This window comes from Triticum aestivum, chromosome 1D (genome assembly GCF_018294505.1).
Source record: "Triticum aestivum cultivar Chinese Spring chromosome 1D, IWGSC CS RefSeq v2.1, whole genome shotgun sequence".
In the NCBI taxonomy this organism is placed as follows: Eukaryota; Viridiplantae; Streptophyta; class Magnoliopsida; order Poales; family Poaceae; genus Triticum; species Triticum aestivum.
The window spans coordinates 460,058,182-460,073,709 of NC_057796.1; the positions used below are offsets into that span (position 1 = coordinate 460,058,182).

At 42.3% G+C, this 15,528-nt stretch overlaps 1 protein-coding gene across 1 annotated transcript; it reads left to right on the plus strand.

Annotated features, from left to right (window-relative positions):
- The first annotated feature begins 367 nt into the window (after nt 1-367).
- On the plus strand, nt 368-3,996 carry LOC123175389 (uncharacterized). The gene is made up of 7 exons (XM_044590204.1): nt 368-508; nt 827-870; nt 1,679-1,805; nt 2,101-2,267; nt 2,683-2,998; nt 3,391-3,557; nt 3,654-3,996. The coding sequence occupies exons 2-7, from the start codon at nt 849-851 to the stop codon at nt 3,803-3,805; spliced, it is 951 nt and encodes a 316-aa protein (XP_044446139.1). The 5' UTR covers nt 368-508; nt 827-848; the 3' UTR covers nt 3,806-3,996.
- The last annotated feature ends 11,532 nt before the right edge of the window (nt 3,997-15,528 follow it).

Here is a 15,528-nt window from a genome sequence, read left to right on the forward strand (position 1 = left end):
GTGACCACCATGAACAATGGTGACAGAGAAGAGAACTGGTAGCATGGATAGGGTGCAAGGGGTGAAATTTGTTTTTTCCGATGCAACGCACGGGCCTTTTGCTAGTTCCTTGCCTTGAGGGTGTCCCTTCCAAGCTCTCGACATGTGAGTACCAAGCTCTCCAATTTTTCTTGATTGTGTAGTTTGTCCTGAATTTTGGCCCATTCATTTATCGGTCCGGGCCCGCTGGCGGCCGGTCCAAAAGGCCAACCAGACCGAGAGGCACGGAAGGAACGGGTTCAGTCCGAGTCCTCTCCCTTCCGTGGGCCTGCTCCTAAAATCCCGGAATCGTCCGGTTACCGGAAACCAGTCGTCGAGTTCTAAAAAAACAAAAAGTCGTCGCGATCCCACGAGTCCAAACCGTAGAATACGGAGCAGAAGCAGCCTCCATAAACACCCCCCTCTCCCTCAGCTCCAGCAGACGCCGTCCCAGGAAGCAATTGCGGAATCTGCGCCGAAGTTCAGCCAGGTTTTTCTCCTCTCTCCGACTTTTGCTTTCGCCTTCTACGTTGCAGGGTTTCGACCTAGTATCAAGTATGGACTTAATTTCTTGGTGATCCTCTGGGAAAGAAATCGGGTTTATGTTCTTATTAGTTTTGATTGAGTTAGCTACTGAAACCGCCGTCTGAATTGTCTTGGGAGTACCCCTGAACATTGTGGCAACATGAACAATATTCCTATGCCTTAGTAAACTGTCTGATCAAGCTATGCAGTATCTTTATCAAAATTAGATGTCCTTTCATTGTGCCCTTACCATGGCTGGCGCGATGATCAATTTCACTTGCAGGCCAAGAGGAAGGGGCGGAGCCATGGGCAACTCCGGCAGCACAGGTATGTTTGCCCGCCCAATTCAACTTCAGACTGTTTCTGCTATAAGTCTGTCAGAGGCAATTCACAACAACCACCCCCCTTTAAGTACATGTCAGGTTAAAAATAGGAGACTGTAGCTTTAAATTGAGGAAGCTGAGCACTGGCCACCACCATCATGTCGATGAATTGACCAGATGACTGCAAAATGCATATTCATGTGTTGAATGTAGCAAAGCTTTTGCAGAAACACCACCGATGCATTACAGCGTTGGTCCTAATGCTTATTGATAACAACCAACAGTAGAGACTATATATATTGCTTAATCCAAGGGGCTAAACGGGGAAGGATCTCTCCCTTGACTTTCCGTTCTTAGGTCGAAGTGAGATCTATCCACGAATAAACTCGGTAGCACCCCAGCGGAGTCCCCATGGGGAGGATCCGAACGCGGGTGGGCGGGTTCAACAACCGGAACTCCTGCCACTGAGTTAGCGCTTAGTTCTCGCTATTTATTTATACATCGAGAAAAGTGGCCTCTTCAAAACAAACGAAAAAGAAGAGAAAAACGTATGTACTGTCGTTTGTACCCCAGATTCATGACATGGTAACTACCATAATATACTTGTGGTCACTTTTCACAAATCACTCTATGCAGGATTTTCATTCATATACTCTGAACATAGAGAACTATTCTGCATCATTCCATTTTCCCCATGGTGAATATTGCAACTTGTTTATCTGGAACTGCAACTTGCACATAAATTTGCTCATACCACACTCCTTTTTTCTCTCTGTTATATAACTTTGATTTATGCACTTGTCAAATTTCAGCTCCTGCACCGCTAGGAAAGACCCATGTTCCAGATTTAGAATGGAAGGTTCATGACTTCTCAGCGCTAGTTGAGACGAAAGCTATCTCGGCATTATCTCCTCCTTTTCACTGCTCTGGGTACAAGTGGTACGCATCATAACGCAAAAGGAACATTACATAATTAACTTATTGGCTGTATAAATATCATCTGATTATTTCTGGTGTGGATATAGTAACTATCTGTTAACTAAGTTCATAATAATTTAGGATGTTGATTACTCAGAAATCATGTTTCAGTCAGGTTGAAATATCAATCACAATCACGCAAACCCATGAAAAAGCCGAGACAATGAAGCTTGATAGGAGGCATGAAGTGAAGAAATTAGGCTTGATTCAGTTATGACTTCCAAACTTACTTGGTTTTCTTCAATTCCCTTCCCAGGTTCCTGCAAGTGAACCCTAAGCACAAACAAGATGATAAAGGAAATCAATATGTTGCTCTTTCTCTCGGGATATCCCCTGTATGCTTGGAGCTAGGTCACACAGTGCATGCAGAGTTTGAGTTGTCAATATTCAAGCATTCAAAAGGAATGTATTGTGGATCCAAAGGTAGACTTATGAACCTGTTTTTTCACGTACATCCATCCTATTTCCCCGCAAAAAAATTAAAATAAAATCCATCCTATTAGCTGGGTCCATAGTCTTAGTGCATCACAAGTTTAATGTCGTAACATGATCAATTACTTTTCCCGTTAACAAGTCGCTTCATATTTTCTTCACTGTTAAGTTTATCACTGTGAGTCACACTTGAGACTCTTCTGATTCGACCAGTGTTCATATGCATGTTGTCTTTTACTTTGATAATCTTTATTTTGATGGATTTCACTACTTTGATCTCTCCTTTAATGCTTAACTGGGGTGAAAGTTGATTATATGTTTTTTCGAGGTTAAAAGTTTATTATATGTTATTTGAGATATATTGAAGTTTTTATTTCTCTAATTTTTAACTTTTACCTAAACACAGCTAACTACAACTTCGATGTCAAGAATACCTACTCAAACAAGGAATGCTTGATTCCTCTTGAGGAGCTACTGAAATCATCTACTTTTCTAGTTGATGATAGCTGTGTCTTTGGTGCGAAGATATTAAAAATTGATGTCTCTTCTCCTGAAAAGAAGGTTGTCGTGGTTCAGAAGAAGGCTACCACAGTTCAGAACCTCTTTGTCCAGAAGAAGGGATTCATCAAAGGGACATACACTTGGACCATGGACAATTTCCTAGAGTTGGACTCTCAGCGTCCTGTCCGTTCTCCTACGTTTGAAGTTGGCGGACAAAAATGGTATTCACCTATTTCCAGTGTTTTTTTCTTCCGAAAAGGAGGATAACCCCCGGCCTCTGCATCAGAACGATGCATACCTATTGCCAGTTGCATCACAAATTGTATATACATAAATACCATGCATGTGTTATCCAACATTATTGCTTATACATATGCTTTAGCTCCATACCTAGTTACTCATAGTAGCCAGAAGCATCTTTTAGTGTTTGTGTCAACGAACACTGCCGATGGCCGATGGCCATGTCTTTGTGCAAGGCAATGTTTATTGTCACTTCGGATGTCCATTTTAGTTTTATCTTTAAGCATGGAACCAGAGAACACTACTTCTAGTATATCTACAGTAACATTTTCCCAATTGTATTTGAATTGTCACTTCCCATTCTTGTCAACAGGTACATCGGCATGCATCCGCGTGGTAACAGGAGCAGCACTGATTGCCTCACCTTGGGCTTGTACCTGGATTCTTCGGATGAGCTCTTTATCGAGTCTAGGAAGGTGGTTCAAATCAGTCTGTCTATCCTGGACCAAAAGAATGGGAAATACTTCACTAAAACTACAGGTTCAGCTGTCCTTATTAACTATCAGTGCAGTGTGTGAATTACTGTTTGTAACCCCCTGATAATTACAGTTCATCCTACTTTTGTGGTGATGGCAGGTCTCTTGGTGTATACATGTCCAGAAGGCTGGGTATTGTCCAACTTCTTGCCACTCAAGGAACTCAATGATATGTCCAGAGGCTATCTTATAGAATCAAAGTGCGTCCTCAAGGCAGATCTCACTATCTTTGGATCATCCATTGACGGCTAGATCTTTTCCCTGTGGCTTAATGGAGAGTTAATGCGCCTTCATCCTACTACTAGTTAGAGTTATACATATGAGATAGTGTTGCTGATTTGTTTGATGTTCTTATATGGTACTTATTAAAGATGAACTAGTTCACACGAAGTTGAGAAATGATTTCTATGTATATTACCTTTAATTTTATTTTTTGAGGAATCTAATATATTGTTTGCAAGTACTTCAATGAGTATATCGATGATGCTCCTGCGATCATGTTATCAGTTGATGAGTTTCTTCTGCATGTGGTTCCATGATCACATCTTCATGGACTCGGGCATTTTCAAATGTTGGCTTTGTCCCTTTGAAATTGTTGTAATTTCTCTGATCTGCCATTCTGCTTTGCGGAGGAGCCACAATGTTCGGCAGCCATCACACTTTTAGCAGTGTTTAATTGTTAACTGAACTTTTGCCAATCCTTTTACCGGATTTGAAGACAAATTGATTACTTGAAGCATACATTGGCTTTTTCGTTTTCTACGTTTGCATATTTAGCAATATGAATTCTCAGCAGTCAGTTCTTGATGAATAGTTGGATTAGTGTGATGATGATAATTCTTTGATTGATTGTGATGAGGTGGTCATATCTTTTTTTTGGGGGGGGGGGGGGGGGGGGGGGGTGAGGGTGGGTGGGTTGGTCTTGAGAACCAGATCCTGGTATATTAACAATGTAGTGATCCTGGGAATTCACATTTTGTTCCTCTTGTTTAATTTTGCTGCTTCTTTCTTTCATTCCTTGTTAATTTTGCTCTGTTTTCTCCACACTATCGGCAATAAATTAATTATAAGTTAGCATGTGAGCTGACATGTGTGTGACATTTGGGACTATACGAGTAGTTCGTGACAATTGCTTTATGGAATTAGGGTGTTTTGACATTTCATTCGAACTAAAGCCGCTCCGTACGTACACAATCTTGTTTCAACTGGCCAGATCTAATATTTTGGTTGGAGCTACACATACACAGAGACAGAGATATGATATCTACGAGCTACTACTTGATTTCTTTGTCCCTCACGAAATCTGCTGGTAGATCATAAAACCAAGATGTTCATTTGGAACTGTATGGCTTATTGTTCAGATTCATATGTACTCCTAGGTCGGCAAGTAGACACTCGACAGGTTGCAATTCTACCTCTGCCGGTGGCTGGAGGAGTTGAGATCGAAAATGTAGTGCTCGTATCGGGCTGAAGTGAACTGACTTGTTGAGCTTAGCTGCAGGATTGTGGCTTGTGGGCGTCTGTGTATGGTCTATGGGTGTATATCGTCGGCATGCTGGTTTTTGTTGCTGTGATGATTCCGCTGATGCAGAAATCATGGAATCGGAACTAGTTAGAGAGCATCAAGGTAACTTATGCGTCGTCATCCTCTGCAGACATGTTTCATTCAGGCCGCCTACTAGCAACTTCCTTAGAACTAATGACCTATCAGGTGTTTTTCTCTTGTACTGGTACCTTTTGTTTTGTTTTTTTGGCTTTTCCGCGACTCATATATGATATACTAGTACTTTTGTGAGATCGGGTGATCTGTTCATGTGCTCAGTCCGGCAGAATATGTATGTGTATTTTTTTTTTGCAGAAGGCAGAGTATGTATGTTGGGGAAGAACAAATAGTAATAAATAAAATGACTGATTCTAAAAAAAAAGAACCGAGTAAGATTTCAGTTTGGTATTTTTTTTCTTTTTAACGAGGCAAAAGATTTTCTATTTTCATTTTTTTGTGCATCGCCATTTTCATTATTTAAGATAGAAGGTATAGAGATCACTACACCACGACACTGCATCCCCAATAGACTGTTGGTCTGGAAAGGACCATGCCAAGCCCAACAGATTGTTGGTCGGGAAAAGTGCCCCATAGCCAACAAGCGATCGATCGACAAAGATATGTCAGTCGGGAAAGGCTTTTCCCGTCTGGACTTTCCCCAACAGACAAGATCGGTCGGCATTAGTTTTTCCCAACCGACTGTCTATGATGGGAAGCTGTTTTTCAAACGAACCTGACTGTCGGGGATGTAGTGTTGTGGTGTAGTGGGTTTAGGCCAAAGGCCGACATTGCAACAATCACTCTCGCGGTACAATATTACTCAGGTGCTTCGCTCCCACGAGGCTCCAAAGCGAGGCCTCCTCTTTCATTGTAGCAACGGTGACTCCAACCGGGACAGCGGTATTGCTGAAGATCCACGCATTTCTCTACTTCCACTGCTTCCAGGAGATAAGCAACATCAGCTAAGCAAGCGGCCTACGTCATTGGGCTTTCTTTGAGCGCAGTGTGGTTCCACCATTCCTTTACAGAGGTCGCAGCCCCCCATGGGATGGACGTCACGAAGACCAAGACAATCTTTGATCATACCCAGACTCAAACCGTGTATTTGCATTGGAAGAGGAGGTGAGCCGCCGTCCCTTGGACCTGCCTACAAATGGGTCAAAGGTTACAGTTTGTCCACCCACAACGTTGAAGCCTGTTAACGGTCCAAATCTTATTTAGTACCGCAAGCCACGTGAAAAATTTGCATTTTGGTGGCGCCCAACTCTTCCAGACAACCAGAATCATGCTCGAGTAGGATGGCCTAAGAACTGACCTTTGTAGGTGGACTTAGCGGAGTAATTTCCATTATTAGAGAGTTTCCAGTAGATAGCATCAGGTGTGTGGGCATCCAGGTGGACCTGGGTGAGTCTTTCCCATAAGGAGACCTCGGAGAGGTGATCCATGGAGAAATGCCCCGGAGAATGTCCACTTGGGAAATCCAGTAGTTGTTGTGCTGTGCCTTTTGAACTGAACATTTTTTCTTCTTCGATAAGGCATATAACTTTGGAGCAAGATCCTTGGGTCTCACACCATCTAGCCAAGGCGAGATCCAGAACATGGCCAACATCCCATTTTCGAGTTGTATACCTTAGTTGTTGTGACGAAAAAATCTCGATCCTTGGTGTCACAAGGGGTACCCAATTCCACCCAAGGCTTATCTGGATTTTCCCATTCGAACCAGAACCAACGAATACGTAGGGCAGTGGCAAACTTGTCCAGATTGAGAATTCCGAGTCCTCCATTAAGGTTGAACTCACAAACTTGCTCCCAATTTATCTTGCATTTTCCACTAGAAACATTGTCACAACCGGCCAAAAGGAAAGCACGCCTAAGGGAATCAATCATCTTCTTCACCTCCACTGGCAAACCAAAGACTTGCATGTAGTATATGGCAATCGCCGTGTGGACCATCTTGACCAAAATAAAAGGCCCGCTGAGGTGACATGCTTCCGAATCCAGGGGAGCTGGCTCGCGCTTTTGCCTTCCGCAGCAAGCTGGTGGCACCTGAGGCACCCTGTATTCATATCAAATACAAATTACAGACAGGATTTGGCAATCCTTAACATATAAATTCCCTAGATATGCAAGCCTAGGCTAGTGATCTCCTGTTCATGTATGTAGTGCACTAGAAGAAACCATTTCTTGTCTCAGAGGATAATTATCTCTATAAGAAGTAGATGCACAATTGTGAGCCTGTACAGTAAATTCCATAGGAATATGGAAGACCTGAGCTTGAATGTTGGCTGTTGCAGCAAAGTAATTTAGAAGCTGGATTCTAACTTGCCAATGCCCAGGCACTTGAAGAAGGTTCCTTGAGGCCGTTGCCCAAGGTAGTATCAGATTGTCCACTAGAAAAGTAATTTGGTTATTAGCGATGCGAGAAGCAATTTCCACAGCAACCTGTACAGCTGTAGCCTTAGCACGTAATGGAGATTCTACACTCCTGCCTGTTGTAGAGATTAAGATAATTGTTTCTTCTTCATTCTCGCCAGTATGAATGTAAATTCATATTCCTATTTTCCTTGAGTTGTTTCTGGAGTCAGTAGTGTTCTTCCATGCAGCGTCAATATAAACCTTGCAACCTATAATCCAATCATCTATTTTTAAAGAAGACCCCTTCTTTTGTTTCAGCTGATAAACTGGCAATACATGCATAGGAAACTAAATCATGGCTCTTATTATTGCCTGCATAGCTGGGCATACCTACATAGGGGAGTTGGAATTTCTTGCCAAACATGGACGTTTCACCATGGCTTGTTGGACCATGCATAGTTAATGATTTAAATTTGTGCACTAGCACATGCAAGCAACGATAGAAAATCATGAGCTGGCAAACGAAAAACCGCATCCCACCATATAGTGAAACACGTATGGGCAACGAGGATCAGTCGATAGTAAGTGGACAAAGATACACCATTCATTTTTTTGACTGTGTGTTTCCAAGACTACTGAAAGGAAACAAAAACATAATTAGCTAAATGAACTTTGTGCGGACCATAAATATCACGTGAACGGCAGGCACCTACAAATCCAAAATACCTGTCTTTCTCTGGCTCATTTGCCAGAGAGAAGAAAAGCGAGAGAACTCAGAGACTTGAGTGTTCTTTTACGCTCACAGACTGAGAGTTGTCAGGATTATATTTGTGTCGATGTGGGGTCCTCTGACTGAAGATATACACAGGTATTTATAGAATCACCGAGCTTGTTATTTATGGTACATATTTAATTCGTACTTATCAAAATAAAATCTACATTTACTCACATCTCCACTATTACACTGTTAAATGAATGTCTGCTATTGTCGTTTGGTAGTACTGCTGATTGGTTTTCTCGAAAAAAGTGGAAAATCTGTGTCACACTTAATAGGTGCATTGCTAATGTGCGTGTCACACATAGAGGTGCACTAAACATGTTTTCAAGTTTTAATTTTTGTTTTCCTCTTTATTGTTTCTTCATATTCTTCAAATGTTGCATACGAGATTTTATTTTGAAAGAAACAATTGAATATACGCAATCGTGTCACACATAAGAGTGTATCTTTGGAAAAAAATCAAGGAACAAATATATGAATGACATTAAATTTTATGTTCACAAAGAATGTATGTCGGTTAATTACGGTAAATATATAAATGCAATATATCCTTTTATCTTAATGCCTTCATGTTGATTTTTGCTCGAGATGTGCGTCAGCAGGGTCATGACGAGCATCTGAAGGTAACTTTGCTTTGCAAAGGAGAGGAGAACAATCAACATGCACTCACGATTTTGTTGCGCAATTCACAATTATAAAAAATGGGTAGGGCTGTATCTTGCAAATGAATGATGTGGATTTCAATTGTTCCGCTATATTTGTTTGTTACCTTTTACATTGTAAGTTTATAAAATTAAAATGAAAATATTATTGGAATTCTTCTTTTGTAGAACCGTGCATCACAGGGGCATGTTACATTTGTCATCACTACTCGTCGGTTTCCATCTTTAATCAGGTGGCTACCGTTCTTATTTTTTGACCAACTAGGAAGGGGTTCTCTTCGGGTGAGATAGGGTTACTTTGTGCAATTTTGCTCGTGTTAACGTGTAGAGCATGTAATTAGAGTATACGATTGCAGAAGTATGTGAAACATGAACACACGAATACAGATTGGTGATGGTCTGTTAATGGCATGACCTCCTTCGTGATGGGGGCTGATAAAACCATTGGATAGCCTTTGGGTTGACATATGAAGGTTACCTAGTTGAAAAGTGCCTCATAGCAATTCCAGATATTTTTCCCATACATTTTGTTTTAATCACCTTCTGAAAATGGTGCTTGTGAGATTTGCTTTTGAAAAAAAAATCATTGGCAATATGCTTTCTTGGCAAGTGTTTGCGCAAGGGTGTCACGCGCAAGGGTGTATCTTTGGAAGATCTTTAAGGAATGAATAAGTGACTCAAAATAGATTGGAAAATATCTGACGTGCATACGGTTATCACGTGCGATGCCCAACTTTTTTTTGGACAACTGGTGGCACCTGAGGCACCCTGTATTTATATCAAATACAAGTTACAGATAGGATTTGGCAATCCTTAACATATGAATTCCCGAGATTTGCAAGCCTCGGATAGTGATCTCCTGTTGATGTATCTTGTGCACTAGAAGAAACCATTTCTTAGCTTAGAGGATAGTTATCTCTATAAGAAGTAGATGCACAACTGTGAGCTTGTACAATAAGTTCCCTAGGAATATTGAAGACCCGAGCTTGAATGTTGGCTGTTGCAGGAAAGTAATTTGGAAGCTGGCTTCTAATTTGCCAATGCCCAGCCACTTGAAGAAGGTTCCTTGATGCCGGTGCCCGAGCTAGTATCAGATTGTCCACTAGAAAAGTAATTTGGTTATTAGCGATGCGGTAAGAAATTTCTGCAGCAACCTGTACAACTGTAGCCTTAGCACGTAATGGAGATTCTACACTCTTGCCAGTTGTAGAGATTAAGGTAACTGTTTCTTCCTCATTCTCGCTAGTCTGAATGTAAATTCCTATTCCTATTTTCCTTGAGTTGTTTCTGGAGTCAGTAGTATTCGTCCATGCAGTGTCAGTATAAACCTTGCAACCTATAATCCGATCATCTATTTTGAAAGAAGATCCCATCTTTTGTTTGTATGCAGATTCTGCCCTTTCTTCCTCCATCGTTTCAGCTGATGAACTGACAATACATGCATAGGAACCTAAATCTTGGCTCTTTATTCTTGCCTGCACAGCTGGGCATACCTACATAGGGGAGTTGGAATTTCTGGCCAAATATGGACGCTTCTGCATGGCTTGTTGGTCCATGCATAGTTAATGATTTAAATTTGTGCACCAGCCCATGCAAGCAGCGATAGAAAATCATGAGACGGCAAATGAAAAACCCCATCCCACCATGTAGTGAAACGCGTATGGGCAACAAGGACCATTAATTCGATAGTAAGTGGACAAAGATACACCATTCATTTTTAGGGACTGTGTTTCCAAGACTGCTGAAAAGGAAACAAAGATATAATTTGCGAAATGAACTTTACGCAGACCATAAATATCACGCGAACGGCAGGAACCTACAAATCCAAAATACCTGCCTTTCTCTGGCTCATTTGCAAGAGAGAAGAAAAGCGAGAGAACTCAGAGACTTGAGTGTTCTTTTACGCTCAGAGACTGAGAGTTGTCAGGATTATATCTGTGCCAATGTGAGGTGCTCTAACTGAAGATACACACAGGTACTTACAGAATCGCCGAGCATGTTATTTATGGTACATATTTAAATCGTATTATCAAAATAAAATATACATTTACTCACATCACCAGTATTAAACTGTTAAAAAACTCTGCTATTGTCGTTTGGTAGTACTGCTCATTGGTTTTGTCGAAAAAAGTGGAAAATGTGTGTCACACTTAATAGGTGCATTGCTAATGTGCGTGTCACACATAGAGGTGCACTAAGAATGTTTTCAAGTTTTTATTTTTGTATTTCTCCTTATTGTTTCTTCATACTCTTAAAAAAATGGAATGTACGCAATCGTGTCACACATAAGAGTGTATCCTTGGAAAAAATTGAAGGAACAAATATATGAATGACACTAAAGTTTATATTCACAAAGAATGTATGTCGGTTAATTACGGTAAATATATAAATTGAACATATCCTTTTATCTTAATGCCTTCATGTTCATTTTTGCTCGAGATGTGCGTCAGCAGGGTCGTGACGAGCATCTGAAGGTAACTTTCCTTTGCAAAGGAGAGGAGAACAGCCAACATGCACTCACGATTTTGTTGCACAATTCAAAATTATAAAAAATTGGTAGGGCTGTATCTTGCAAATGAATGATGTGGATTTCAATTGTCTTGCTATATTGGTCTGTTACCTTTTATATCGTAAGTTTATAAAATTAAAATGAAAAAATATTCGAATTCTTCCTTTGTAGAACCATGCAGCGATAGAAAATCATGAGCCGGCAAACAAAAAACCGCATCCCACCATGTAGTGAAACACCTATGGGCAATGAGGACTAGTCGATGGTAAGTGGACAAAGATACACCATTCATTTTTTTGGACCGTGTGTTTCTAAGACTACTGAAAGGAAACAAAAACATAATTAGCTAAATGAACTTTGCGCAGACAATAAATATCACACGAACGGCGGGAACCTACAAATCGAAAATATCTATCTATCTCTGGCTCATTAGCGAGAGAGAAGAAAAGCGGTAGAACTCAGAGACTTGAGTGTTCTTTTACGCTCAGAAACTAAGAGTTGTCGGGATTATATCTGTGCCGATGTGGGGTGTTCTAACTGAAGATACACAAAGGTATATATAGAATTGCCGAGCATGTTATTTATGGTACATATTTAATTCATACTTATCAAAATAAAATCTACATTTACTCACATCTCCACAATTACATTGTTAAAAAAATGTCTGCTATTGTCGTTTGGTAGTACTGCTCATTGGTTTTCTCGAAAAAGTGGAAAATGTGTGTCACACTTTATAGGTGCATTGCTAATGTGTGTGTCACACATAGAGGTGCACTAAAAATGTTTTCAAGTTTTTATTTTTGTTTTCCTCTTTATTGTTTCTTCATATTCTTAAAATGTTGCACATGAGATTTTATTTAGAAAGAAGCAATTGAATATACACAATCGTGTCACACATAAGAGTGTATCTTTAGAAAAAATGAAAGGAACAAATGTATGAATGACAGTAAATTTTATGTTCACAAAGAATGTATGTCGGTTAATTACGGTAAATATATAACTTCAACAAATCCTTTTATATTAATGCCTTCATGTTGATTTTTATGGAGATGTGCGTCAGGAGGGTCGTGACAAGCATCTGAGGGTAACTTTCCTTTGCAAAGGTAGAGGAGAACAACCAACATGCACTCACGATTTTGTTGCGCAATTCACAATTATAAAAAATTGGGAGGGTTGTATCTTGCAAATGAATGATGGATTTCAATTGTTGCGCTATATTTGTCTGTTACCTTTAATACCGTAAGTTCATAAAATTAAAATTAAAATATTATTGGAATTCTTCTTTTGTAGAACCGTGCATCACACGGGCATGTTACATGTGTCATCACTGCTCGTCGGTTTCCATCTTTAATCCGATGGCTACTGTTCTTATTTTTTGACCAACTAGGAAGGGGTTCTCTTCAGATAGAGATAGGGTTACTTTGTGCAATTGTGCTCGTGTTAACGTGTAAGGCGTGTAATTAGAGTATACGTTTGCAAAAGTATGTGAAACATGAACACACGAATATAGATTGGTGAGGGTCTGTTAGTGGCATGACCTCCTTTGTGATGGGGGCTGATAAATCCATGGGAGGGCCTTTGGGTTGCCATATGACGGTTGCCTAGTTGAAAAGCGCCTCATAATGATCCCAGATTTTTTCCCATACATTTTGTTTCTTTCATCTTCTGATAATTGTGCCTGTCAGATTTGCTTTTTGAAAATAGATCATTGGCAATACGCTTTCTTGGCAAGTGTTTGCACAATCGTGTCACACGCAAGTGTGTATCTTTGAAAGATCTTTAAGGAATGAATAAGTGTGTCAAAATAGATAGGAAAATATCTGACATGCATACGGTTATCACGTGCGATGCACAGCTTTTTTTTGGACAACTGGTGGCACCTGAGGCGCCTTGTATTGATATCAAACACAAGTTACACATAGGATTTGGCAATCCTTAACATATAAATTCCCTAGGTTTGAATGCCTAGGATAGTGATCTCCTGTTCATGTATGTTGTGCACTAGAAGAAACCATTACTTGGCTCAGAGGATAGTTATCTCTATAAGAAGTAGATGCACAATTGTGAGCCTGTATAGTAAGTTCCCTAGGAATATGGAAGACCTGAGCTTGAATGTTGGCTGTTGCAGCAAAGTAATTTGGAAGCTGGCTTCTGTTGGGGAACGTAGCATGCAATTTCAAAAAATTTCCTAGGATCACGCAAGATCTATCTAGGAGATGCATAGCAACGATAGGGGGAGAGTGTGTCCACGTACCCTCGTAGACCGAAAGCGGAAGCGTTAGGTAACGCGGTTGATGTAGTCGAACGTCTTCACGATCCAACCGATCTAGTACCGAACGTACGTCACCTCCGAGTTGAGCACACGTTTAGCTCGATGACGTCCCTCGAACTCCTTATCCAGCAAAGTGTCGAGGGAGAGTTTCTTCAGCACGACGGCGTGGTGACGGTGATGGTGATGTGATCTGCGCAGGGCTTCGCCTAAGCACTACGACGCTATGACCGGAGGAGTAAACCGTGGAGGGGGGCACTGCACACGGCTAAGAGAATAACTACTGTGCTTTGGGGTGCTCCCTGCCCCCGTATATAAAGGAGGAGGGGAGGAGGCCGCCGGCCTAGAGGGGGCGCGCCATGGGGGGAAAGCGAATAGGACTCCAAGTCCTATTCGGCCCCCTTCCTTTCTCATGGAGGGGGAAAGGGGAAGGGAGAGGGAAGAGGAGAAGGAAAGGGGGGCGCACCCCCTCCCCTAGTCCAATTTGGACTCCCAATGGGAGGGGGCACGGCCACCCCTTGTGGGCTGCCTCCCCTCTCCCTATGGCCCATGAAGGCCCATTACTTCCCTCGGGGGGTTCCGGTAACCCCTCGGTTCTCCGAAATATACCTGAACCATTCCGAAACCATTCCGGTGTCCGAATATCATCGTCTAATATATCGACCTTGGAACCATTTCTGACACGCATCGTCACCTCGTCCTTAGCCAATCTTCGTTTAATCCGTAGCCCCTATTTCGAGTTGCAAATATGAGCAACAGAACCAATATCAAATACCCAGGCGCTACTACGAGCATTAGTAAGGTACACATCAATAACATGTATATCAAATATACCTTTCACTTTGCCATCCTTCTTATCCGCCAAATACTGGGGGCAGTTCCGCTTCCAGTGACCAGTCCCTTTGCTGTAGAAGCACTCAGTCACTACAGGAATCAGCTAGTTTGCCGTCTGGCGAGTACAGATGGCAAAGAGCAAAATACAGACGGCAAAGAGTTTGCCGTCAGCTGGGACGGCAAAGAGGATGCCGGCAAAGGCTGCTTTGCCATCAGCATTTAGTCGGGCAGACGGCAAAGTCTTTGCCGTCTGCCAATCACTACTTTGCCGTCATTCAAAGGCTGCCACAGATGGCAAAGAATATGGTCTTTGCAGTTAGTCAAACTTCGTCTTTGCCATCAGCATCAAACATCACAGACGGCAAACAATCTTTTTTGTTTTTTTAATGAACAAATTGTCCAAGTGCAGAGTCGATGGGGAACGAACACCACAGTATAAACATTTGCTGTTCCAAGAATGATTGGATTTTACAACACAAACTACTATATTTACACAGTATACATCATCAGATCCAAAACAAAACTATATTTCACAAGCCAACTAGCAGCCACGCCTCTCTCCCTTCTTCCTTTCTCCATAGACAGGAGCAAACTGACGCCACCATGGACGGCGGAGCTCAAGTCTTGGGCCGCCTCGCCGGTGCTCGCCACTCTCGTCGGCACTGGATCCGGTCGCGGACCATGGATCCATCCGACCCCACCCTTCGATGCGATGAGGGCCGTCGCAGCCGCCGCTCCTCGAGGAGGGAGGTGGTGCGACGTCGAAGGATGGGGCAGGGTCGGTGCCGGCGGGCGAGGCTGTGGCCGGGGCCGGCGGGAGAGGCGGTGGACGGGGCCGGCGGGAGAGGCGGTGGCCCGGGCCGCTGGGCGAGGTGGTGGATGGGGCCGGGGTGACGGGTGGCGGGGCTGCCGTGGATGAGGCGGAGGCCGGCAGGGGCGAAGGCGGAAGGGGCCGCCGCCGGCGGGTGAGATGGTGGCCGGGGCCAGGGGTCGGCGGCGCCAGGGTGACAGGGGATGGGGGTGCT

Bases quoted from the DNA above. Each gene is read 5' to 3' on its own strand.
- LOC123175389 (XM_044590204.1), top strand. From the start codon at position 849: ATGGGCAACTCCGGCAGCACAG. The intron at 2,999-3,390 runs GTATTCACCTAT...TCTTGTCAACAG, and splicing joins GAAGTTGGCGGACAAAAATG to GTACATCGGCATGCATCCGC. The intron at 3,558-3,653 runs GTTCAGCTGTCC...TGGTGATGGCAG, and splicing joins ATACTTCACTAAAACTACAG to GTCTCTTGGTGTATACATGT.